Source organism: Silene latifolia, chromosome 3 (assembly GCF_048544455.1).
Source record: "Silene latifolia isolate original U9 population chromosome 3, ASM4854445v1, whole genome shotgun sequence".
Classification (NCBI taxonomy): domain Eukaryota; kingdom Viridiplantae; phylum Streptophyta; class Magnoliopsida; order Caryophyllales; family Caryophyllaceae; genus Silene; species Silene latifolia.
In genome coordinates this window covers 132,671,967-132,698,686 of record NC_133528.1, presented here as the reverse complement: position 1 = coordinate 132,698,686, position 26,720 = coordinate 132,671,967, and the positions used below count along the sequence as shown (strand labels likewise).

Sequence of the window (26,720 nt, the reverse complement as noted above, 5' to 3'; positions counted from 1 at the left end):
ACTGTCTTAGCCCAGTTATCCTTAGAAAGACGGTTTACAGATGACCTATCAATGGCACCGAATCACTGCTACTTTTCAAAAAGAAAAAGGATAAGCAGTCATGGATTCATTATGCTTTACACTATCATAATCGATTATCACAGAGTAATGAATCTTTCTCTCCATTAAAAATTCTCTCGACCTCGAAGTAAAAAATATTATGCCTCTAAAAAGCATGCGTGTTATTCAGATAGCTAACAAAAACATGCTATCAGTTCATTACCCACAGAAAAGCTTTGCCATGATCAAATGCATCCTGCTCCTCTAATTTACAGCTAGATGCACTTATACATCCAGAAACACATGCCCTTTATAATTTCAGTAACCTAATTCCTTTCTGCATTTGCAGAAAATGATTTCATAAATTCAGATGACTGTAGCTTCAGTGACCCAGAAAGCTTTTCCGAGGATGGCAGATTGCTGCAATAATTTCCTTAATATCGCAATAACCCTGTCGTCAGTTTGACTGTTTTCATTTCGGGACAAGTTGGCAGGTCTTATATCAGATTGAATTATGAGAAGCAGACAAAGTATTCTGCACAGCCAAACTGACAGTGGTCAGAAAGCAAGGAGGAGGAAATACAATCCCAGAACTTGAACCATAAGCATTCCAACAGAATGATGTCGCCACTCCTGTGTACGTCAAAAGCTGGATATCTTCTAAATATAACTGTTGGCATGGAATGGTATCGCTGCATGCAAATCGTATGGCTTCTTCAGAAGCTGAAGTTCCCTTGATGCCCACAAATGATATATCGTTGACGTTTACATTTGCTGTCTGCAATAACATCGAAAAACTCTCACTTTAGCTGAGTGGTTAACATTTGTACTCCTAAAGTCCTAACCACAACAACTTTCATGGTCGTAATTGTTGTCACTTCAATACGTCCTAACATCAACCTGATGCCATTCTTTGGCTTTAGAATATGCATGGACTCATGGAGCAGAAATAATACCTGATTTTGACATGGATCTGGTGCATCACAATAATATTGATCAACAAGAATTGGATTTGTGACATTTTCCATCCATACATTTTTAAATATAATTTTTGTTGCAAATCCAGAGCCTCCCTGTTGACAACAAACATAGCACATACGTAACTACGTAAGTAGAAGATAAGACGACAACAACAAATACGACAGCACCCCAATGCAGCCTTACTTCCATTCTAAACCACAGAGATGCTGTTTCTGGATGGCCTATATTATATAAATTGCATTGCAGACCATTTAGTGAGTCATTTTGCTTTATTTATCGTTTTTCAAAACCGAAAAGCCAGTCTTGGTCTCCATTAAAGAAAATACAATTACACGGCCAATTAGTCGCCAACCAGTATTGTAAGTTAGTACAACTTGAGATACCTGCCAAGTCTTCACTCTTACGCCATTTTGCGTGTTGGATAGATATGCCCCATCAACCATTACATCATGAACCTCAGACCATTCATTCCATTTCCCCAAGCTTCCAATACTAGCAACATTTCAAAGAATCAGATAAGGTCTCCAATGTAAAGAACACGATGGGTATGAAAATAAGTTGCAAATAGTAAACAAGTCCGTACCTAATGCCATGTGTACCTGGACCGCAAACAATATTCGTCACCATAACTCTTGAAGAATTGCTCACAATAGACACACAATCATCCCCTACATACAAACACTTGATTAAATCATATTCCATTGATATAAAACACAGGAATAACATTTTTAACGAGCGAGTAACTAACCTGCATTAATTGTACTATCCCTGACTTCAACATTAGTGGAGGCACTAATGTGAATTCCATCAGTATTAGGGCTTTCTGCAGGTGTTGATAGTGTGACATTTGACACAATAACGCCAAGGCAATCGGTAAAGGACATGTGTGTTTGTTGACTGTTAACAATACTGATGTCTTTAACGTTTAACCCCGTGCACTTGTGAAAAGTAATTGCCTGCAGCATGATTGTTCAATGATAATAAATACTGTAAGAGTGTGACAAACAATACTGAGTTCTGTATGAGACTGTCTCACATATAAGACAATTTCGTGTAAGTTTTTGGACAATCGATGCCAAAGACACCAAAATTAAACCAAACCTGTAGCTTTTAGCAAGCTGAAAAACTAACCGTGGGAGCATGATGACAAGGCTGCAGAATGAAAAGAAAAGCATATTGAAGATTAGAACAGTAACATTTAAAAAATGCCATTCTGAAAACACTGTATGAATTCGAGCAAGTATATAGGTCAAATAACGACGTACAATTGTAGTATTGATCTTGCAGGACCGGGCCCACCATTCTTCACCCATGCCATTGATTGTACCTCCGCCTTCTAGAGTTAGATGCTCCACACTGTGAAAGTATAGCCATTTACGATGGTTCAAACCACGCCAGTAATGAGGATCTTTAGGTGCTATAATTGCTCCATTAATCTATTGACAATACAAGAGATATATGTGAAGGTCAATTTGTAACAAGAAAAAAAAATCATCAGATCAAGCAACATTGTAAGTAGAACTTCATACCCTCAGAGTGATCTTAGATCGACATCCAGCAAAGTCAATTGGGTGTACCAAATAAGTATATCCCTCTGGAATCAAGATTGATGAGTGGAGAGATAGAGAACATGCCATTTTCCAAGCATTTCTGAATGCCTAAAGATAACTAGCATTGTGAGGCATCCGATGTAAGAATACACTTCATGTATCGGGAAAACAGTACAACACTTCATATCGAAATCATGCTCAATTATTTTTGTTGTTAGACACAAAAACAACCAAAGTCATATCAAATGTTATATATCAATTATTCCGAAGTTGATTTGTTCAAGGAGTACTTGGATCGTCAAAACAACAAACGAACCTAATAAAAATTACATCAGGTAGCTGAAAGAGTCTCTGACTCATTATCCCAATCCAAAACCCAACCTCAAAAGCATTAAAAATTTCATAGCTTCGGAATCAACAAAGACCTATACATATATTAACACACAATGCCTAATTCACGAGTTGTTCGAGAAATAGATGGTTCATTTCTTTTTTTTTTTTTGGTGTAAACCATCCGGTTTAATCCGGATTCGAGCCGGGTAGGACCACTAGGGCGGTAAAGCTCTCCCTCATGAGTTTTAACACTGCTGCGTTCCCAGGGCTCGAACACGAGACCTCTGGTTAAGCTAGAACAACTCCTTGCCAGTTGATCTAAGTGCTCATGGGTAGATGGTTCATTTCTCATCACCTAAAAATGTGCTCTTAGGGTCTTAACCTACAACTCCTCTACACATATCGCCCTGCACAATCGCAAATTCGCAACCAACACAGCTGATATCACAAGTCTAAAAGCAATAACAGTAAGTAAACTACCCATTTCTCATGCAAATTTAATTAGCTAAATCATCCTGTAACATATATATCAATCGGATGTCAATATTATTACAATGCCTCTACACAGGCACTCGCCCATGCTACGGAGGGCACCGGTCCAAAACCGGACCGGAACCAGAATCAGCAAAATTCACGGACCGGGACCGGACCGGATTACAAAAATTCCGGTCCGGGACCGGACCGAAAAAATTCCGGTCCAAGACCAGACCGGACCGGTTGGACCGGAATTACCCACTTTTTCAAATTCCGGTCCAAAAATTCCGGTCCATTGGACCGGATCGGACCGGAGTAAAAATACAATTTTAAGAAAAAAAATGAAAATAACCATAATTCCGGGCATTCCGGCCCAAACCGGTCCGGACAGGACCGAAAACCGGAATCTTGGAAAATGGTGGACCGGAGACTGGACCGGAATTTTTAATTCCAGTTCTAGTCCACTCGATTCCAGTCCGGACTGGTCCATTTTCCCGGTCCGGACCGGATTATGCCCACCCCTACTACGGAGATTAAAGGGCAATCAAATATACGCAACCTTACCCTAAGAATGAGCATTTTCGATACACTCTGGATTAAAGTAATTAAAAACATTTCACTATCAACATAAGAAAACAAAATACATTTTCTATTTTTTAGACAAACAAAAAACCAAAAAAATCATTTGACAAATTCGCATTTGTGACGTACAAAATCCGTCACTTTGAAGAGACATGAGCCAAAGGGGCAAGTGGGGAGGGGCTATCAGTTATGAGAGGTCTCTTTGAAGAAACAGTCACAAGCAAGACTATTTGATAAACTAAACACCACACACTTTGTTACAGCAAATACATTATATCATGTACTCTCTGTCCCATTGAGTTGTACTCCATACATATTTCAAAATATATATGTGAGACAGTGAACTTTAAAAAAACATACACAATTCAATAGAACGAAAGAAGCAATCCTTGCATCCCAATCATTTGTTTACCTTTTTATTACGTATAACGGGTATTTTAATCAAAAGTTAAACAAATGATCGGTATCAAATTAAACATATGCATAAGAGTATACCTCAGTGTCATCATGAAGGCCATCACCAATAGCACCATAAGCATGAACATGAAAAATGTTTCCTTTTCTGGGTTGTTCATGTATTGAAGACCCAATTCCTGGCAGCTGAAGAAAAGACTGATAATCATACACTGATGCATAAGTTACATGCAAAATCATAAGTATAAAAATCAAAATTATATAATTATTAAAATATGTGGGTTGGTCCATTTTATTATTATTATAATAATTATAGTATTATCATCAATTCATCATGATTTTTGTATTGTTGGATAATGATAGTTTAGTTAAGTGAACTTTACTCAAACTTTATATTTTTCTGGGGAATTTTGGATTTGATGATGCAACAATCAACAGACGAATTAGTTAATTAATTAAATAATTAAATGTGATTAAGGTTGTATAAATGTGGAATGAAAAAATTAAGGAAGATTAATGAAAAAATTAAGGAAGATTAGTGGAAAAAATTAGTAGTTTGTTATTGTCGAATGTTTATAGTGAAAGAAATTGAATGGTAGCCGACAGTTTAGCAGACAAAAAAGCAATAGATCATAACAAAATTGTGAATTAACATATCACAAAATCTCATTGAAGACGATATGTATCCGTCATTTTGGAATGACGGATACCATTTTTTCTCACAAATGACCCAAATAAAGGAGAGAGGGAAGCACATGGGGGTGTCCCCACCTTGTCCCCTCTATCCGTTTTGTGAGTGACATTACATCTTCACTTCTCCGACTGCTTTTTGAAGAAGACTAAGGCCCTGTTCTTTTGGATCAAATTGTCTCAATTGAATCGAATCAACTTAATGGAATCTGAATCAATCAATCAATCAATCGAATCGATCAATCAATCAATCAATCAAATAATAATAAAAAGATTATATTATTAATAATAATACTAATAATAAATATTATAATAAAAATAATACCAATAATAATAATAATAATAAATATTATTATAATATTATTCATTAATAATAACATATTAATATAATCTAATAATAATAATCTAATAAGATATATAAAAAAATAGTAATATAATAATAAATATAGTAATAATAATAATAATAATAATAATAATAATAACAATAATAATAATAATATATTAGTAATATAAATGATAATATTATTAATAATAATATAATATATTAATAATAATAACTAAAAAATAAATAATAATAATATAATAATAGGTCTAATATAATAACTTATTAATATAATAATATCAAATATAATAATAATAATAATAATAATAATAATGTGATTAATAATATTAATAATAATGAGTATATTAATAAAATAGTATTAATAATAATGAATATATTAATAAAATATTAAATATAATATAATAATAATAATGATGATAATGATAATAATAATAATAATAATAATAATAATAATAATAATAAATATATTAAATATAAATATAATAATATAAACAATATGAATAAATTATTAATAAATATAATAGTAATATAAAAAATATAATAATAATAATAATAATAATAATAATAACAACAATAATAATAATAATAATAATAACAACAACAACAACGACAACAACAACAATAGTAAATACATTAATATAAAAATAATAATAATGATATCAATAAGAAATAATAATAATAATAATAATAATAATAATAATGATATCAATAAGAATAATAATAGTAATATTGAAATAAACTAATATGAATCAATCAATCGATCTCAATCGAATCGAATCAATCGAATGGAGTGAATCAATCGAATCAATCAATGGAGTCAATCAATCAATCAACTTATTAGAACTGAAATTAAGTCCAAAAGAACAGGGCCTAACTATTAACATATTATGAGCAAAAAAATCTTCGAAAATTACTCGTATTCAGTATAGAATATACAAATTGTCTTTTTAAAGCAACAGGATTTTGTAATTATTTTATGGTCAAATGTAATTATAATGGTCTGCCTAATTTTATAGCTTGTGATAACTTATTTTCCAAAAGTAGTCATATTTGGTTGTAAAATGGTATTAAGTAAAATATTTTGGTGTAAAATAATATTGTTAAAACTTCATTTAGAGTTTTATTTTAATTAAATAGATATTAAATAGGTAAAATTACTTATCTACCCTTCAAACTTTGGGCGCAAAAACAAAAATTTACATTTTTATTTTTCTTTAATTATAATGGTGCCAAGATTCGAACACTGGGTAACACCCTATAGGCTATCCTTTTTGATAAATACGGAGTACTTAATTAAAACGGAAAATTCGCGTGGTACCCCCGAAGTATGTTATTTTGTACGTGGTATCCAACTTTTTAAGTTGGTGCACATGATAACCTTGAGGGCTTGCCTGGAATCCATGGAATAATCAGGGGGTAAATTTTAACTGGGCGATAATTACTGGGGAAGTTAATTACTTGGGTAATGAGTTCCTTGAAGATAGGTTTGGCATATGAGTAATGATTACTGAGTAGATGTTTTACTCCCTTAATCATTACCCAGGGGGAGGGTGGGTAATGTATTACCCCTTCATGAGGGTAATAGATTCGGGAGGTGAATAATTACCCTCATACCAAACATGGAAAACGTACCTTACATATCACTCCCCTATTTATTCCCCCTTTTACCCTCAATCCAAGCAAGCTCTGAAGTTTGATTTTTAAGTACGACATGTTCTTTCTATCGTATTTAAAATCTTCAATTGAGCATAAATCATAGACCATAATTCAGAATTGGCCATTTTTTTTTTTTTGAAATTGATTATCTCTTTGAGTTCTATAATTTGATAAAACAAAAAATTGTCATTCGGAAATTTAAAATCGAAGTTATGGTCGATTTTAGATTTCCGTGAGAAAAAACCCGAGAAATGTCAATCGACAAATTTTTTTTTCCTCTAATCGTAGATTATGACAAGAAAATGTGCGTAGAACAAAAAATTGATCTATTCCGAATTGCGGTGCATGGGTTATGCAGAATTGAAGTTTGTTAGAGCAACAAAAAGGACATTTTGTGCATAAAAATCAAGCGTGGAGGGTAACATGTATTCAAACTTGAAATATTGGGTACCATGTGCAAAATGACAAAGTTTAGGGGTATCACGTGAATTTTCCGTAATAAAAAAGTAGAAGTATAGTAAAACATAAAAAAACAAAGAAACAAAACTACATAAATCAATCAAGCTACAAAACGCCTAATTTCTACTAATTCCTAATTCGTAAATCCCCAATTCTAAGTCATACTTTGTGTTACGGGCTTACGGCAATCAAATCGTCAGGTACAACGGCTTTTTCTCTCTTCTCTTTGTAGTTTGATGCAGTAATTTTATGAAAATTTATAATTACGACACAAAAATTCTCAATTATGAGATTGATTTGAATGTTGGGCAGATATAATTTGATCTAAAAATGGCGACAACAGCTTGTTTCATGATTGTTAGTCGCACTGATATCCCAATTTATGAAGCTGAACTTGGTTCTGCTCTTAAAGTATGCTTCTTTCCCTTTTCTTGTTATTTTTTTGTATTAATTTCATTTGTATTTTTTAGTCAAATCCATCCATTTTATCTGGTAATCATCTTACAAAAGATGGGTCTTTGTTAATTTCATCAATGGGCTAAGCTGTGATTTTGATGGTGTTTTGTATAGTAATGTTAAAGGTGGGATTTTAGAAGGTGAATTGGATGTTTGATGTGATCTACTTTGATTCATTTGATCCTAGACGTTTTCCCGAAGCCCTCTTGCATATTTTGAAAAACGTATATAATCAAATGGAACGGAGGAGGTCTTAAAGTTTTGGTAGATGGAACAATCTTTGATGGTGTGATTTGGGTTAGATTTTTGCTGGCACATTGTTCTTTGCCCTGGCATTGAGTTTCACAATTATCATCTTTGTTGTTTGAGGTGATATGGGAGTGAAATAGTGATCTAAATGGTGGATATGTGATTGAACTCAATACACACTGTAAACTGTATGCATCTTAGCACGATGGCTTTTTTTAATCATGGATCAAGTATTATCTGTGTCAGATTGTACTCCTTCCGTCCCGGCATTTGTTTACCTATTCTATTTGTGTGTGTCTCAATTATTTGTTCACCTTTCTATATTGGGAATATTTTTGAAGGGTAATTTGATAATCCACGTAACCTATTATGCACTTGTCACTGAACAATACCACTCCCAAATGGTCTCCTCCTCTCTCCTAGGTCTTTGTGACAAAACCAAAGGTAAACAAATGACCTGGACGGGGACGGAGAGAGTATTCCTTCTGTTTGTTTAAGAGTTTCACAGTTTGGTTAGCTTTGATCTGCAATAAGTTAAAAGCTAGCAATTCCAATAACTTTGTGGTCTCTAAGGATGTTGTAAAGTTTTAAACAAGAAGGGGTGTGTCAAAAAAAGAGACGTAACAGAATATGGATGAGAAGTATAGAAATAAAGCTTTTTTTTTTATTGTTGTTGGATATTTGACTCAAAATGATCTCTTTATGCTATCCATTTTGCAACATGTAAAGTAATTGATGTAGTGTCAAATCATTTATCTATGACGCTTGAAATAAAAGAAGGAAACTCAAAGGGTCAAATGGTGGTACAACATGGATGTTTAACTTTTGTGGGTTTAAGGTAGTTCCTCTCGTTTTGAACGCTAATTGAATGTAGCTAATCTTTTAGGTGCAGAGTTTTTAACTTTACTTGCATGAATTATTATTAACTGATACAATTTGTTGCTTGATGTCATTGGTCAAATAAAGTGTCACCTTTCTATTTACAGAAAGAAGATGCTGCACAGCAGCATCAGTTCATATTGCATGCAGCTTTGGACATAGTTCAGGATCTTGCTTGGACAACAAGTGCTATGTGAGCTTCAGTTACTTGTCTTGCTTGTTCTTTTCTTTTTGGGTCCAATCTACTGTTTATGAAAATTTATTCACTGCTTAACCACCTTTGATATCAAAGTCAGGTGTTGTAGCGTGATTCTGGTCATTGTGCCATAAATGCGGCCAATAACGCGTTACAAATGCAGTTGCCTTAACTTTTAAATGCTAGATAAATTTGTCCTCTATTTGATCTTGCAGCCTAGCTTTTATATCTTGACCTTAGGTTCTATCTGCGTTCTCATATTGTGATTACTGTGCATCCTATTCTCAGGTTCTTAAAAGCAATAGACAGGTTCAATGATCTGGTGGTCTCTGTATATGTCACTGCTGGTCATATCCTTTAAAACCTGACTAATTTTGCTTCCTCTTCCCCTCGTTTAATTTTATCGTTTCTCCCTTGTGTTTTTCTAGCTTTTCACAGTTGCATGTAGTAATACCTGTGTTACTCCGACTCTCAGACACACTGTCGTGTTTGACACGTGTCGGAGTGTCGGATACGGCAACTATGTGCGAAAGTATATTTTGTGGTCTAAAGCAAAGTGTCGTGTCGTGTTGGACACGATACGTGTCGAACACACGACACGATCGTGTCGAACACGCGGCACGGCAACTAACTGAAGTGTCGGAGTAATATTGCACTCACATCGTCATATGTGGACCATTAGCTTATCATGTTTTTTGTGCAAGTGTAGTTGGAGGGAATTGGACGGATCCATTTTCCCTCCCTCCCTTACCCCCTCCCCTCCCTTTCCCTCCTTTTTTGTACCGAAACAAAGGGTAAATGTGCTCATTATTATTATTATTTAGTTTAGCCTTTTGGATTCTTTAATCTATTATCACATACAAGATTCATGCTTCTCCACGACTCCCGCAATGAGGATGGGGTAAAAAGTTTCTTTCAGGAAGTGCATGAGTTGTACATCAAGGTATGCCACGACTTCTTTGGCCTTCACATGATATGCTATGCTGCTGCTAGAAAATTTTTCCCTTTGTGAATAGACAATAAACTGAATGTCAAATACATGAAAGAGGACCTTGTTTAGAACTTGGATATTCTTAGATTGTTACTTTGTGATTATTGAGCTCTATCATTTTTTTCAACCTCTCGAGATTTTATAGGCACTCTGACTTGATGAGTGTAATTTATTTTGATGTTGCTAATGCCCATTTCATAGTACAAAAATAAAATTACCTCTGTGCCTTAGCCCTTAAGAGCTCCCGCGAATTGCAGGGCAAGGGGGTTTGGATATATGTAGCTTGACCCCTATGCTAACACGCACTAGCTGTTTCCAAGATAACCCAAACTGAAAATTATGTCGAGAATTGTATGAAAATTTGCCCAATTAGTTGTATAATGGAAAAAATGTATTTTTTTTTTACTATTGTAAAAAGGGATGCTTACATCATTATGATGAAGCTATTTGTTAAATTAGGAGCTTTGGGTAGCGGATGGGTTTTTATCCTTTTGGTGTTTGTATGGGTATCCTCTACATTTCAGTCTTCGTTGTGATTTCTTGAATAAGGACTGTGTTGCATTGGAGTTTCCCCATGGCTTTGGTTTCTGTAAGATGTATGGACTCCCTGTGTGCTTATAGCCTTATATGTTCCCTACTGGAAACAGTGTAGGTTTTCATTTGCTTATATATTCTCTAACCTAATGAATGCAATTTCCAGACTCTTCTGAATCCACTATATTTACCGGGTTCTCGCATTGCATCATCCCATTTCGACACAAAGGTACGAGCGCTATCCAGAAAATACCTTTGAAATGGATGCTGAAAGCAAGAGGAGTTAATGGCCTTATTGGACGTGTTGGAGTTGAGTTTCTTGCTCCCCTTGCTTTTGTTTGGTCGATTGTTTGGTCGACATGTTCTTCTTCAGGAAGAACCCTCCCAATCATGCTGAGCTCCATAATTGATAGTGTTTGTTATGTACAACCTTTGTCATGTTTTGATTGTCTCCGTTTAAATTTGTTAGTCCGCTGATGTCAATTATGTAAGTCCGTTCTTTCTGAAGGATTCTTTGTGAACACCTCATTTTTTATTTCGAGGGCTCGAGGCTACAAGCTTATATAGTTGTATTCTTCTCCAACAATCTCAACAATGGTCTTTACTCTTCTGCTGCTGCTCTGTATTGGATGTTTATATAAGATTGCATAGACTTGGTTACCTACCTCACTACAGCTGGAATTCTATAAGATTGCATATATCGAATGACACAGCTCACTGTGTCTGCAGGCGGAACTCTATGACGCATGCAATGGGTTTTATAACATTGTCGCCATTGCTCAGCTCACCTTTCTCTTCATTATATGATAATCCTACAAAGTACAATACACACAACACATTAGTTTCGTCAAGTATACCAACTAAATCGTCAAATACAAAGCGATATGCATAATATATATTGAAATTGGCTTATATCATTCCCAAAATCCCTACCCAAAATAATCGTCATATTTCAAACACTCGGAAATGAACTGAAAATTCGAAGAAAACACTTCCGCTGCACACCTGGTAAAAAGGTAGCGACAACCGATTTCCTGATATCAAAAAAAAGATTTACTGCCATTCATCTTCAATAATGTTGGTGGACATATGATTGCAATGAACAAGTTGATGGTACAGATAACGTAAAGATTAATTGACAGCATTGTGACTTGTCAGTTGTCAGCAAGTAAAGACAAATTAAACAGGAAAATATAGAAACTCAAATAAAATTTGGGTACTGGACCAACCCATTTTTGGAATGTTTGTTGTAAATTTTATGGCGTTTTCAGAACATTTCACTCTCCTTGTCTTTCCACATTCAATTTCACCTCTTTCATGAATCATCATCTTTTTTTATTGGTCTATGTTTTTCATTTTCTATTCAGCTGAAAATGAAAATTTGTTGAAAATTTGGCTATTACTGCTCTTTTCTGTGCAAAAAGTTGTTGAATTTTAGTGTTTTTAGGGTTCTGATTCAGATTTTTGAGGTGGGTTTTGCTTAATTAATCATATTATTGAGTGGGTTTTGCTTAATTGATCATATCATTGTTGGATTTTGCTTAACTGATCATATCATTGTGTTGGGTTTTGCTTAATTAATATTATTGGGTGGATTTTCCGGGGTCGTAATTGTTGTCTGAATTCAGATTTCTGATTAGGGTTTGGTTCAATTTAGCAGATTGTTTTGTGGGGTTGTTGTAAAGAGAGGTACTGCAAGCTTCTGTAGTTATGCTGGTTAGATTAAGGGTATTTACTTGTTGATTTAAGTTTTTGATTGATGAATGTGATTAGATATGTTTGATGGAAGCATGTCAGTGTCGATTCATACATCGAGTTTTCGGGCAAATGTATTGGGGAAGATGTCTTTTTCTAAGCATGGAACATTAAGGAAGACAAGAGTAACTCTATCTCTTGCTAATTCACCCTCTTCAATTCTGGTGCACATTGATGAAAGTGACAGTTCCCAGAAATGTGGAAGAAACACTGTGCCGAACCCAAATATGTCGTTGTCAAGCAAAGATTTTAGTACTAGTTCGATGCTTAACCAATCGAATGCGATTGGTATAATAGGAGGGGTATGTGTGAGTTCTACTTTGAATTTCTTGCAAAAACTCGTGCAATGGGGATCAAAGGAGGGGAAAGAATGCCCTCCATTTGTTCTTTGTTCTGATCCAAAATTGGGAGAGGATCTACTGATGTATGAGAGAAGCTCTTTTCCTTCACTTTACGCAAGAGTGGGGCCCTCTAATGTGGATCATACTCCGATTGTAGAGAATTTGAGGCGCAAAAGAATGTCTCTTGAGCAAGGGGGTGCTCGCTGCATTGTTATGCCTTGCCATTTGTTGCATTCGTGGCATGCTGATGTTTCTATTGGATGTGATGTGCCGATTCTTCACATGGGCGAATGTGTGGCTAGGGAGCTTAAGGAAGCAAAATTAAGACCCCTTGAAGCTGGATGTCGTTTGAGGATTGGCTTGATTGCTACTGATGTTATTCTGAAATCAGGGTATTATCAGGACAAATTGCAGAATGAGGTATATGTTCTCGACTTCTTGTCTTTGCTACTTTATTTTGTGTCCCTATTGCTTGCTTCCTTGATATTTTATGTGCAAGATTTCAACTGAAATAGCTTGAACATGAAAATTGAATTAAACAGGGCTCAATCTAGAGATTTGTCGTGAGTAGGCCAAAACCGCATAATTTTAGAAGGATTAAACAATATCCTATTGCTGATTGCAATGCCAAGGAAGGACTTAGACGTACGTCCTTACCTAAAGTATAGCTGGTACTAGACCTGTCAAAACTCGACCCGACCCGAAACCCGACCCGTTTTTTAGGGTTACAAACCCGGTTTTTTCGACCCGCAACCCGTTTGACCCGAACCCGAAATGACCCGTTATTTTAGGGTCGAGACCCGACCCGAACGGGTCGACCCGTTGGGTCAAGGGAAAATCATGAATTTTATAAAAAATATTGATATTTATATATTATATTTGAAAATATAGTTAAAAAATTATTTTTTTATTACTTAAAATTAAAAATTCAACTAAAAAGTCAATTTTATATAACTTTTATAATATTTAATAATAAAATAATTATTAAAAAAACTTCATTTTAATAATTATATCAATATAATTATTGTATATGATGAATATGGTTAAAATAATAATTTTAAATATATTTTACTTTTTAAAAAAATATTTTTTAAATTAAAAAAATCGTTTAAAAAAGACGTTAAAAATTATTTCTTGACCCGTATTCTGACCCTAACCCGACCCGTATGACCCGACCCGTATTTGACCCGACCTGTATTCTGACCCGACCCGGGACCCGACCCGCCCGACCCGTTTGACAGGTTTAGCTGGTATATTATTTATATGTGTGAGATCAATCTAATGCCTTTTGTGCAGTTTGAGAGTACATCCCCTAGATAAGTGACAACATGTATTACTGGAGAAGGTTTGAAGATGTATTGTACCGGAGGAGGTTAAACATTCCCCTGACAATGCCTTCTGAAACATCCCCCTAACATGTATTGCTAGTAGCAAAATCATTGTTTAAAACCTTCTCTGTAGGACATGTGACGATCATAACTCTGATCGCCGTCTATTGAGGATTGGAAATAGCTTTGAAGGACTGCGATTATGATAGAGTTCTACTCTCACATATACCCTTTAGGGAAAGAACATTTGATTTTGTGCTGAAGTATATGAATATTGTTGTGGAATGTCAAAGACATTCTCGGACATCCTGCAAAAAGGCTTAGCTCGTAAACTTGCAATTGTGGGGGTAGTTTTCTATATTGGTTTATTATGAACTAACGAACTAGTGAATACTGCACACTATTACTAGAGTACTTGCTCTATAGTTGCTTACAACATGTGAAGAAGAGTTGGCAAGTGCTGTGAAATGTTTCCTTATTGTTCTGAACATTGCTACAACCTACAACTATATGATCCAAGTGTAAAAGAACTGTCAATTATTGGAAAATGCTAGTGTCGCTAGAGCTGGCCACTGGCCGGGCTGATCCGTGGTCTTAGACAGGCCAAAGGGCAGGCCGGGTTCGAAAAATAGAACCCGGTCCCGGCCCGCATATAGGGCGGGCTGGGATGGTTGTGACCCATGAGACGGGCCGGGCCGGGCTGTCCCGTTGCTTTGGCCAGGTCTAAGTGTCCCCATGAGTTTCCTTTTCCAATGAAGTCAAAGACTCGCCATCTTTGTTTTTTCTATGATGCCAACAGGAAAAAAAAAGTGACTCAAAACTGGTCTCCCTTCTTTTTAATACGAATATGAATTAGCAGTAATTTATGCAATTCTTAACGCAAATATCACCAGGAGTCATCCCAGGAAATACTGTATTCATGTTGCTAATACATAAATAAGGCTACATACCCGCCATTGGCGGGAGCCCTTGATGCAATGGGGTAATGTAATTGTTTTGTTACTATAACGTCACTAAACCGACTGATTAACTTATCTTCCACCTGAATTACGTGGAAAAGATTGGGTTGGTGAATCAACAACTGTGGGAAACTAGGAATAGTTTGCTACACAAACTGTAATATGAGGCGGCCTCATGGTGTTATCATCATGAGACTGACCGTATTTCCTTTAATGGCACCACGACCAGCTGGTTGACTTTTTTTCCTGCCTGAATAACTTGCTAGGGATTTGAGGTGGTTCTGCATGATAAAGCAACCATGGAACACACAGTCATTCCTGCAATACAAGCCTTGGACAGAAAAGACATAGAAGGAGCTCGAAATCTGTTAAGAGTTGCAGTTCAAGTATTGTTGGTTAGGGCGGTGAACATGGTCATCATCTCTTCTCATGAAATGTGTGGACTGTTACCTCATGACGATCCTCTACGAAAGAAATGTGTTGATCCTATTGATGCACTTGTAAGGGAAACCATCAGATGGTCTTATTCTCTGGAATGAAGGAGGTTCATAATGCACTTATATTCTTGGAATTTAGCGAAGCTGCATTCACACGATTCGTCATTGTACAAACCCCCCACCCTTTAGCCATTATTTGATGCAGTAATATATAGGTCATTCAGTCATTGTTAGACTTCTACTATTGTAAGGATCGAGAACATCAGCGAATATCTTGTTGATGTTTGATTCTATTTAATTGTTTTTAAGTCAATGTTCAATTATCTTTAAACAGTTCTTTGAAGGAGAATCTCATATTTGAACAGTTTCCGCTAAATGCTCAGCATATCGTGGTTCTTGCACAGGGTTAGAAACTTAGAACTCAGAAACTTTTCTTATCTTGTGCGTTTTTCACAAGCATGTTGCTTAGGATATGTATACTACTATACTGTGAGTATACCATTTACAAAATTCTTTACATTCGCCACACTCGCATTCATTGAGATATAAATCTCAATCGGCTTTGGAATTTGACATTATGTTTTGCTTACATGGATGACAAGTACAAGTCGCTTGAATATATGATTTTATCGGTCTGTGACAGGAAAAGATCGAAGAAGACCCGAAAGAGACTGTTCATAGTATTGCGCTAACATAGATATCAAAGGGATTTCAATCAGCTGATGCAACAGCTTCTCAGATTCCATTGAAAGGGCAAATAACAAATGAAAGATTAATAATTCAGCAAAAAAATTCACTTGTTATCCTATAACTTGGTTGCATTACAATATTCGACTGTAACAAATGCCTTGTGGTGTTACTATGCCTAAAAATAAGTCTCATTCTCTTCCTATGCTAAACAATTCATCTACTCTAAAGATCATCCATCTCCATATTCTTCTATCCGAAGCTTCACTGAAACCTGTTGTTACTCAAAAAGTTGCTGTTCTGACAATCTTAAACCTACTGTTATATCAGATACTGTGTTCCTGAACTTGTACTGTTATGGCTGCATTAAAGTCAACTTTGGGCGAGATCTTGCTACTGTTGCTGGCTAGATGACGCAGACCCAAGTGAGTCCTCGTCAATCCAATCAGCGTAAATGCCAATAATCTTCTTGTTGTAGTTCCACTTGAAAGGGCATACTTTTGGTTTGGATGGCACTTTCCGATCATAAGGAGCAGGTTGTTCATCAGAGTTAGGAGCCGCGTCATTGTTGTTTATGGTCCTTAATGTTGGATTACTTCTCCTCAGTTCTGAAACAGTAAGGGGAGAATTTCAGTGGCAATGATTCTTAAAAACATGATGAGCATATTTATATCAGGGCAAACTTAGGTTCATGACTTCATGCTAATGCAGCTAGCATCCAGATCATGAAATGCCGATAACAGCAAAGGTTTCTTTCCTTTGTGACAGTCGTATAGTACGAGACCGACCCAGATCAAGTGTAACTCCACAACAAAATTACTTGTATTTGATTACATCCTATTTATATTGAACAGTCTAATATTTAATTACGATGATGTAAGTCGAGAACTATTCAACTTAAATATACGTCCTCATCACAAAATATCATGTCGTCAAATTAAAACTGCGCGTCATATATTCAGTCAGGTCTTACTTTAGGTTGAACTTATTGGAAATGGGTTATAAGTTGGTCTTACGGATGAGACCTTCCTAGACAACAATTTAAGCAACGACAATCATTGACAAACGATAATCAATCAGATGGTTTGTTTGTTTGTATGAATTTTTCAGAAGAGCACATAAATGGTTTGTTTGTACCTGCTAGTCCATGGGCAAAGGTGCATTTGTCTCCATATTGGCAGCTCTTACGCTCGCTCCACTTGTTACATAGCCTCGTCTTCATGTAAGTTGCATCTCTATCTTCTACTCTCTGAATGCTAATGGAAGCGCTCTCTCGTGGCATATCCCTCTTTTCCACAGACCCCTGCAATTTCTGATGAACATATTTACACCTCTCATATGGGCACCTCATTCCTCTGGAGAAGTAATTGCAGATTGGCCTTTGATAGCTGCCTTCATTTGTCGACTTCAGAATCATCCCATCATTAGACACATGAGCAAAAATGCAATTTTCACCATAGTGACAGCACCCAGTTGTCCGAAATCTCCTACAGATCTCTTTTCTTGTGTTGGAATTAGGACGAACATCGTCTCTAACATTAGACTGTTGACCAAGCTCTGAGTTACTAAGATCAATGCCTACACCATAAGACGGGCTTGAGGAATGTCGGGCAAAGGAACGAGCATCCATTGTCAAAATCGTAAACTTCTAGATCGAAAACAGACTTTTTTAACTGATTAATGTACCTGCAACAATCACAGTTTCACCCTGCTGTTACTATTACAGTAAATCAGATCAGTTATCAGAAAATTTTACACAAACAACTTGCAATTTGCACAAAAACAAGTAATTCCAATGTTTACCCAACAGTAAAAACCCACATTATAAAACCGAATGAAATCGCAATTTCACGAAATAAAATGACATTTAACATCTAAATTTCTAGTACCCATAAAACTTTTTCAAGAAATTTCTACATTCAACAGCAAAAACCCATAAAAAATTACAACCCATCATGAAGTTTTACGCAATTCACAAGTTAAATGCACAAGTTAACATCTCTAAGCACCTAAAACATTGTGGGTTACATGAAAATGCGAATGGAAGTCGGGTTCGCGTCGAAAGTCTAATGGGTTTTATTTACTACAAACACCGCATCAACTACCCACTAAGCAGGGTGAATTTTTTCTACAATGTATGTAAGCATTACATAACAACGATGATTTTGGGTAAAATTTTAAAGGGTTTTACTGCAAGTAACTACCCACAAAGGCACAAACCAGGGTAAAACAGTAACAATAATGTATGTAGTTTTACACAACAAAAATGCAAAATTAAGAAGAATTTAGGGAATTGAAGTAAAAAAAAAAATTAAGACTTACTTGATGAGAAAAAAGTTGGAAGAGAGGAAGTTTTAATGAGGGAAGATGGTAAAAGAGAAAGGCGGGGTAATAGGGAAAATTGGCATGACTACCATTTTTGTGACATTCGTACTTTATTGTGGAATTGTTTGATGGGACTAAGAAATTTCCATTTTAGGACACCATACAGTTTTTTAATGATTCTTTTGTTGTTGGTCAGTTGAGGGGTCAGGGGTCTTACTATATTTATTACCATTACCCTCTCATATAGATCGGGTCTTGTCGGGTTTATGTTCGTATCACATGTAAACGACTCACAAACCCTTCAACCCAAACCCGACCCGATTAAATATAATGTTATGTTCGTGTTGACCACTTACATAAATGAGTCATTAAGCTCTCAACCCAAAGCCGTTTATTTCGTGTCGGGTTTTCGTGTTTTATCATTGTTTGTCCTCTTTATCTTTTATGGTCGGTTACCGAATTAAACCTATATAAAATCGTCTCACAAGGTAAAGATAATACTTCGTTCAATTTAATTCAAAGGTAACATGCATTTTTGCACAAGTTTTGAAGTTTGTTCTTTTGGTGGGAATAGTATTGAGTAAAGACGAGAGAAAATGGGATTGGAATGTTTGGATGTATTAAATGAATGTATTTGATGTAAATATGGGTGCATTGTAAGGACAATGATGGCAATTTTCTCATTTTCAGAATGGGTAAATTATAAGGAATATCATATTACCGTAATAATAGAAATCACAATATTACCATATTGTGATTGTCTAAGATTATAGTAGTCCTAATTTTCTATATTGTGTCAAATATATCTTTATGATATATTCTAGTAAGATTGAGTTTCCAATTATTATTGTCTTGTAATTGCTATATAAGCACCCCTTTGTAATCAATAATATTCAAGCTATTCAATACAATTTATAATTTCTACATGGTATCAGAGCGGTAAAATCCTAGGGACCTCTGCTTACCCAAACCCTACTACAAAAACAACCACCACCGTCTTTCCGCTGCCGGCCGGAGATGGCTGTCATCTCTTCCATCTCCGGCAGGCTTAATAATTAGCCTATCCTTTAAAACTTCAATTTTTTTTTTTGCTTTATTTCTCGTTCCAATCCTTTAGTTCTCGTGATATCGATATCAAAAGAAAATAATTACTCTAACCCTTCTTATTATCTCGTCAATGTAAAATCTCCTTCTCACATCTTCCAATATGCTTATCCTCTTTTCTCGTCTCTCTTGTCCAAGCCTCTGTGTGACTGTGCCTATGGCCATCTACAATCTTTACTGACATCATCAACACATTCCATTATTTACACTCTGACCTTGCTCTTCCTTACGTTGGAGGTACAAATTTGCAAGTCCTTACTTGTCTCTAAGCACATACTGCTATTTGCTAGCTATCTACTTGATTTTTGAATAATATTGTTCAACCAATTTTCCTATCTTCTCATTTTTTAATCCTATCTCACAATTAAAAGTCTTACACTTCTCATCGTTCTCTTGTTGACGAGAAGCTCCCTCAAACTTTGCTCCTCTTCTTAATTGGCTGTCCTTGCCCAGTTGCGCTCTCTTATTTCTCTTACAAACTGATACCCACTAATCAATTATCTCAAATTTAAGTCCATCGTCAAAGCCTTTATCTTTCTTTAATGCTATCGTGATAATGGATGTGTTCTCTTTCAGACAATTTCTACTTCTGCCCTACTCTTTCTTACGTACCAAAGTCATGTTTTGCTTTTCCTTACATTGTTATTTCTAATATCCCGACGCAAATTGCTAGCCACTTGAAAACCTTGCTCACAAATTACTGTCTTCCTATCTCAAATTTACTCATCTACTTCAAATATGAAGTTCCTCTCAAAAAGACGTCTTCTTTACCTCAACTCAAATTTTCTTTTCCAATTTCCTACATATCTCCATACTAAACCTCTTTCTCTTGGTCACCGTTATTATTTCGATAAAATTATACGGAGTATATCTCTCCCGGCCTTTACAAAATACAGTCAAAATAGTTTTTTCTTCACCTCTCACAAAGTCACAAGTCACAAAAATAAATTATGTCATCTTTCTCAAAGTATGCCCTAACCTTTGACAATCTTTCCCAAATTACTCATCTTCTTTAAATTTCGGCCATCGTTTCATCTGGCCACCTTTAATTTCTCTCAAATTATGCCATAGTTTTTGGCCTTTTCTCAAATTCGTCCCTCTCAACAAATATTCTTCTCATGATCCAACGATCAAATTTGGATTCCTATAAGACCGTACAAATTTTACGGTGCAAGTTTATTTCCCAAAATCCTCAAGCTTACAGCGTACCAACTAATCACATTTACTTCCTTTCCCAACTTTCTCCCCTTTATTTACTATGCAGAATTAAGCCTCTACATCTCGTCTACTGCTACTTTGGCTCAAGATTGCAGTCCCGTCTTCTCTCAAGATTGTCTTTCCCCGGAACATTGCGGTCCCGTCTTCTTCTTCTCAATATTGTCCTTCCCCTCCGGTCGTCCATCTTGCGGGGGCGTATAAGGAATATCATATTACCGTAATAATAGAAATCACAATATTACCATATTGTGATTGTCTAAGATTATAGTAGTCCTAATTTTCTATATTGTGTCAAATATATCTTTATGATATATTCTAGTAAGATTGAGTTTCCAATTATTATTGTCTTGTAATTGCTATATAAGCACCCCTTTGTAATCAATAATATTCAAGCTATTCAATACAATTTATAATTTCTACATAAATTAGATTGAATTGTTCAAATAATTAAGATAATACCTTTAAAATGGATTGCTCGTTCGAGAATTTCGAAAACCTTCCAGATTAATACGATGGAAGTTTAATTGGAATAAAATTATAATTTTTCATATATCAATCGATATAACATCATGGATTTTTTTGTCAAACACAACCTTTAAAAAACTTTTTTTTCTAAACACCACCTTTAAGAAAAAAAAGTTTGTAAAACACAACTTTTAATAGTTTCTTTTTTTTTGTTAAACACGACATTTTGGCTAGAGTTTGAAAACTTGCAATGGGGCGACTTTCAATCAATGTTTGAGATAACAAACGAGGTCGGTTTGAGGTGTTTTTAGACTCGTTGGAAAGGTGGGAGTACAAGCTTTTCAGGCGTTATCAATACGGCGGTGATAGGTGGCCTTATGTGGGGTCTATTGGTGTGTAAGTTAAGGCTGGTCAAGGAGTGAATTGATGTTTTTCTGATTTGTTTTTACCTCCAATTCACTCCTTGACCAGCCTTACTTTACACACCAATAGACCCTATATAATGCCACCTATCACCACTGTATTGGTAACCTCTGGAAAGACTATACTCCCACCTTTCCAAATAGTCTAAGAACACCTCAAATCGGCCTCCTTTGCTACCTCAAATATCGACTTAAAGTCACCCTATTGCAAGCGGTTAAACTCTGGCAAAAATGTCGTGTTTTACAAAAAAAAAAAAAAAAAAAAAAAAATTATCAAAGGTTGTTTTACAAACTTTTTTTCTAAAGGTGGTGTTTGGAAAAAAAAGTTTTTTAAAGGTTGCGTTTGACAAAAAAACCTAATATCATCAAGACAACAACCCATAATTGGGTTAGCTCCGCCTAAACAAATAAGTGCGTGGGCCACAAAGATCATATCTAATACTCCCTCCATTTAACTTCATCTTACATGTTTCTCTTTTGCACACTATTCACAAGCGGACATTCAATTTCAATTTTCTTTTGATACATAAGTTAAAATTTATTCATGTGAGATCTTATTTGATTCGCCTTTAAGAATACATTAAAAATATCTAACTTTTATAATTTTTGCAAATACGTAATTAAAGATATTTATCGCGTAAAAATTGCATTGACAAACGTGATAAAACAAACATGTAAAGTTGAGTTGAATGGAGGGAGTAGAGTAATTAGTCTTATTATTATCCGTTTATTATAGTGAATGACGGGTCAAATATTCTTAAAGTGGTAACTTTTTTGGACTCACCATACAACTTGTTGCTTGTATTATGCTTAAAAGTGGATGGATATTTCACTCTTTATAATTATAAACGGATATCTACTCTATAATGAGAATTTGTGAATAGAGAGATAGTTGGATCAATTATATATTTTCGATCAATTTTTCAGAGGCTGGTTATATATTTTCAATCAATTTTTCGGTTTCTCGTTATTGTTTCGTGAGCTCTAATCCAAATCACACACTTTGCCATCCGTAATCATTCACTCATTGTACATAATAAGATCATCAAAATAAATCGGGAAAAGAAGAGAGTGAAAAGATGTCAATGGGTAAAGGTGATGCACAACAACTATTTGACCTTCTTTCCCATCTCCTCAGTGAGGTATATACATATATTACACATAAATCCCCAACCCAATCTCTTTGATTTCTTAATAATTGCATAATTTGCCATTGCCTGTTGTAATTGTGAATTATGCAGATAGTTAGTTGTAGAAATTTGATGCCCTTGTTCGATCACAAATTCTTGTGTAAGACAGTTTTACAGTTAGTGTAAAAACGACCTTATATAGCCAAGCTTTAGTGAAGGGTATATGTGTCGTTAATAGATGGTTTCTTGTAAATCCGTAAAACCGTTTTACACAAGACCAACTCATGTTTGATTGGATTACTGGACAATGATGTATGAATCAGTCCATTTATTTGATGGGATTTTGTTGTTTTATTTGATGCTGTTGTATATAGGTTTCTGATTATAGGAATGCTGATTAAATTGTGCTGAAAGTTTTGCATATCTGAAGATGTAAGGATGATGATCTTTTGTGTTTTATTGATTACAAATCCTTACATAAGACAGTTGTAAGTGTAAAACAGATTTAAAGAACCCATATAACCGGTTAGTAAGGATCTTTAACTAGTGTTTGAGATATGTTTTTGGACCTGTTTCACGCTGAAAGACAGTCTTCAGAGAGATTTACCATTGATTGGTTGACCAAATTTGGCTTTATAACATACTCCGTATGTAAGAGGAGGAATATGTGTTTTTTTGAATCTGAATTCAGTTTTCTGTATGGGATATCCTTAAAACAAGGTTGCCTAATTCAGTTTACGCCACATCCAATTTGGGATATGCTCTTAGTGTAGCGGCTGGTATATAGATTTTGAAAGGAACAGGACAGAATACACTTGAACCTTTTTGCTATTTCCTAGGGGTTGAGCGAATCCAGTAACACACCCTTAAACATCTATTTCAATGTAGGGGTAACTAAGGTAAGGTCAAAGGTGGGCACTCTCTCCTTTCTTCTCCAATTCTGCATTTCCGCCTTAGGCAGGACTGCAGGATCCTTAGACTGTGAGTGAGTAATTAATAGTTAAGCTTGGATGGAAAATGGGAAAGTCTAAAATGAAAAAATGTTAGTAGTGTTTTGCACAAGGTGTTCTTGAGTTGCTGTGTCCAGAATTATATAGTCAATTTCTATGAGGATGTATTACTGGGTGTAATTTTTAGAGGAATTGTACTTAGAGTGAAGTCTTGTTAAGAGCTTTTTTAGGGTGTGAGTGCCTCTATGCTGATGGAGACTGTCAATGCCTAACTGTCATTATGGCATATTATCCGATTTCTTCCTTCAAACATGCCCCTATGTTTTGTACGATTCTACTAAGCGTTTGAATGTAAGCGAAGGTGACTTGGTCATTCTCTTGAGAATTATAATGGCGGAGCTTAGAGATATTGCTTTTTGCATTGTTTTGTGTTATATTGGTGGTTCTCAAGAATGGGGTCGGATGTCAACACTCTATTTTCAGTCAGAGGGTAGTCTATAAATATAAGGAATGTTTGGTTGTTTGCTTTTCCCCTCTTTGGAGACACTCACCTAAGTTCTACAGATTAATTAGCTTGAAGTTATCACAATTTTCTATGCTTCTTCTCTCTTTTGGTTGTCGCTGTAGCAAGGGGTGAGGTGGCAGTTGTGCATTGCTGCTAAGAAAAGGTTTTAAGAAAATAATACAAAGTCATTTGGAACTTGTATGAGAAAACATGAATACCAAATTTTGGGAATTCAAAGTAGTATAAATTGTCCCAGTTTTACGATTCTATTTCCATTCCACAATTAATAGTTAAACTTCGTATGCTCCTTAAGTCCTTAGACCGCCTACTCTCTGTCCAGTTTTCTTTACATTAAATCATTGTATCTGAGAATGGTTTAAACTTTAAACCAAAACATAAATCAAATATTGATGCATTTGGGAAGGGCTCAACTTTCAAATATGAAAGAGTATACTTTGAGGGCAAATCCGGTCTTCAAGGTTTTCTGTTCCATTGTCATAATTTTGATTGTATTTTTATTCTGTTTATTTCCTCCCTGGTATGCTTTGTAATGCCTTCTTGTCAAAGCTTAACATGTTCCCAACTGCAGTAATACATCCAATTCTGATTTGACGGGATAACAAGTTAGTCACTCTGATAAAAGTTAGTGATGAGAAACATGGTAGTCGTCGTTGCTTATTGCCTGATCTCCACTGTTGATGGCCAAATTGTCCTAACTAAACCCAGCTAAAGTAGAAGCTTATTGTGTTTAATGGTTGTTGGCTATAGTTGAAGAGTGACGAACACAATACTCGCAAATAAGCTCATTGAAACCGGGTGACCGTTGTGAATTATTTATTGACCTATAGAATCTGTCAGTACAATTGCCTTGCCTTTAGTTGTGTCTCTTTTATTTCCATTCTATGGATGGCTTCTTTTGTTTGTACCCTGATTACTCTTGCTGCTCCTTTCTAAAGGTGGAAACCATATCAAATCAAGAAGAGGTCGATCTGCGCGCCAAAATTGATGCCCTTAGATCAGAAGTTACGAAAGTCCCTTCCTCATCCGCACTGCAAACTGAAGATACTGAGGTACTGGACTTATGACCTATATCTTCTTGTTTGTAAGTAGAGTGGACAAAAGTTGGCTTGATCTAAGAAACCTGTCTCAAACTGCCTAAAACCAAACCCAATAACCAGTGAAAATTGGTTAATCAGAGCCGAACTGATCTGAGACCAATCCAATAACCGATACAACACAATTTGTCTCGACCTAACTCGAACAGAAATCGACCTAATATGATCCTGTACTTTGAAGTTTGAACTATAATCTGATTGGTGTGACCTGACCAATCTGAGACCTTTCAATTAATGATCTAAATAAGTTTGACTTCATTTAACTTGATTATCTTAATTCTTAGCTTAAATTTTTTTTTTGACCTAGAGACGGTACAAACATGAAATTATTGCTCTAGACAGTATAAACATAAACTAGACAAAAGCTTATCCCGGATATAACTTGGCCTGCCTTGAGCAAACCAAAACCAACCCGAGTGACTGGATTGAACCATATATGTGAGGTTACATCGTGTTTTCCATGCATAACTCAGTTGGAAGTAGCGAGGAGGTTGGATAACTTATCAATGAAGTTAGATAAAGTGGATGAGATGATTTCGTCAACAATAACAGCAGATCCACAAGTGAAGTCCATCTTGAGTAGTACATCAGATATATGGATGCCTGTAATTACAGCTACTTCTGATGAACGTCGCAAGTTTTCGTCACTGGTGAAAGATGAACATGAAGCTGACGAAAACAAATCCACTTAGTCACACCACACCGATTCTCTCTCCTTGTTTCCGGCTTCACCTTCTTGTCGTCCTTTGCTTCTCCGCCTTTTCTGCCCATTTCTATTTCCCTTGTAAATGTCATGAGACATAAAACTGTAGCTAAATACTCACTTGAGCAATTCTTTTGTCACATTGCACTTTTGCACGGTATGTTAATCTCAATAAACTCAAGCATTTATACCATTCAGCCATTGGCCCACTGTTACCAACAGTTTTGCAGTCCTGGCGAGTTGTGACGAGTTTTTGTTTCTCAAGTGAGCATTTGAGCAATGCAAAACTGCAATAGTTACTGTTACGCGATCGGTAAGTACTCCATATGCTATTTGTAGTTATACGCTTTCTAGAGTTATAAATAAGTGTGACTCCTTTGAGTCACACCTTTACTATGTAATTAGACCTAACAAAATGAACCAGAATCCTATAACCATGCGAAAATATCT

The 26,720-nt window shown here is 35.5% G+C and overlaps 5 protein-coding genes across 7 annotated transcripts; 3 read left to right on the top strand and 2 right to left on the bottom strand.

Moving 5' to 3' along the window:
* Nucleotides 1–200: 200 nt before the first annotated feature.
* Nucleotides 201–4,977, bottom strand: LOC141648076 (putative polygalacturonase At1g80170). Of its 2 annotated transcripts, none has more exons than XM_074456532.1 (9): nucleotides 4,455–4,977; nucleotides 2,550–2,678; nucleotides 2,286–2,456; nucleotides 2,152–2,172; nucleotides 1,769–1,976; nucleotides 1,604–1,688; nucleotides 1,404–1,512; nucleotides 996–1,112; nucleotides 201–817 (listed from the first exon to the last, which is right to left on the bottom strand). In XM_074456532.1, the coding sequence occupies exons 1-9, from the start codon at nucleotides 4,662–4,664 to the stop codon at nucleotides 542–544; spliced, it is 1,326 nt and encodes a 441-aa protein (XP_074312633.1). In that variant the 5' UTR covers nucleotides 4,665–4,977; the 3' UTR covers nucleotides 201–541. The 2 variants fall into 2 exon arrangements, with proteins under 2 accessions (XP_074312633.1, XP_074312634.1); XM_074456533.1 differs by having other exon boundaries at nucleotides 2,550–2,688; nucleotides 4,455–4,535.
* Nucleotides 4,978–7,568: 2,591 nt separating this feature from the next.
* LOC141648075 (uncharacterized) lies at nucleotides 7,569–11,495 on the top strand. 2 transcript variants are annotated; one of them, XM_074456531.1, is made up of 6 exons: nucleotides 7,569–7,721; nucleotides 7,834–7,932; nucleotides 9,213–9,298; nucleotides 9,590–9,651; nucleotides 10,159–10,244; nucleotides 10,993–11,495. In XM_074456531.1, the coding sequence occupies exons 2-6, from the start codon at nucleotides 7,852–7,854 to the stop codon at nucleotides 11,083–11,085; spliced, it is 408 nt and encodes a 135-aa protein (XP_074312632.1). In that variant the 5' UTR covers nucleotides 7,569–7,721; nucleotides 7,834–7,851; the 3' UTR covers nucleotides 11,086–11,495. The 2 variants fall into 2 exon arrangements, with proteins under 2 accessions (XP_074312632.1, XP_074312631.1); XM_074456530.1 differs by having other exon boundaries at nucleotides 7,571–7,721; nucleotides 9,590–9,654; nucleotides 10,162–10,244.
* Nucleotides 11,496–11,989: 494 nt separating this feature from the next.
* On the top strand, nucleotides 11,990–15,979 carry LOC141648074 (uncharacterized). Its single transcript, XM_074456529.1, has 2 exons — nucleotides 11,990–13,342; nucleotides 15,476–15,979. The coding sequence occupies exons 1-2, from the start codon at nucleotides 12,602–12,604 to the stop codon at nucleotides 15,746–15,748; spliced, it is 1,014 nt and encodes a 337-aa protein (XP_074312630.1). The 5' UTR covers nucleotides 11,990–12,601; the 3' UTR covers nucleotides 15,749–15,979.
* Nucleotides 15,980–16,353: 374 nt separating this feature from the next.
* On the bottom strand, nucleotides 16,354–18,741 carry LOC141648073 (zinc finger CCCH domain-containing protein 39-like). Its single transcript, XM_074456528.1, has 3 exons — nucleotides 18,656–18,741; nucleotides 17,471–18,019; nucleotides 16,354–16,941 (listed from the first exon to the last, which is right to left on the bottom strand). Exons 2-3 carry the CDS (start codon nucleotides 17,961–17,963, stop codon nucleotides 16,727–16,729), a joined length of 708 nt encoding a protein of 235 aa, XP_074312629.1. The 5' UTR covers nucleotides 17,964–18,019; nucleotides 18,656–18,741; the 3' UTR covers nucleotides 16,354–16,726.
* A 4,001-nt stretch (nucleotides 18,742–22,742) lies between these two features.
* LOC141648072 (uncharacterized) lies at nucleotides 22,743–26,499 on the top strand. Its single transcript, XM_074456526.1, has 3 exons — nucleotides 22,743–23,009; nucleotides 25,409–25,522; nucleotides 26,041–26,499. Exons 1-3 carry the CDS (start codon nucleotides 22,947–22,949, stop codon nucleotides 26,257–26,259), a joined length of 396 nt encoding a protein of 131 aa, XP_074312627.1. The 5' UTR covers nucleotides 22,743–22,946; the 3' UTR covers nucleotides 26,260–26,499.
* The last annotated feature ends 221 nt before the right edge of the window (nucleotides 26,500–26,720 follow it).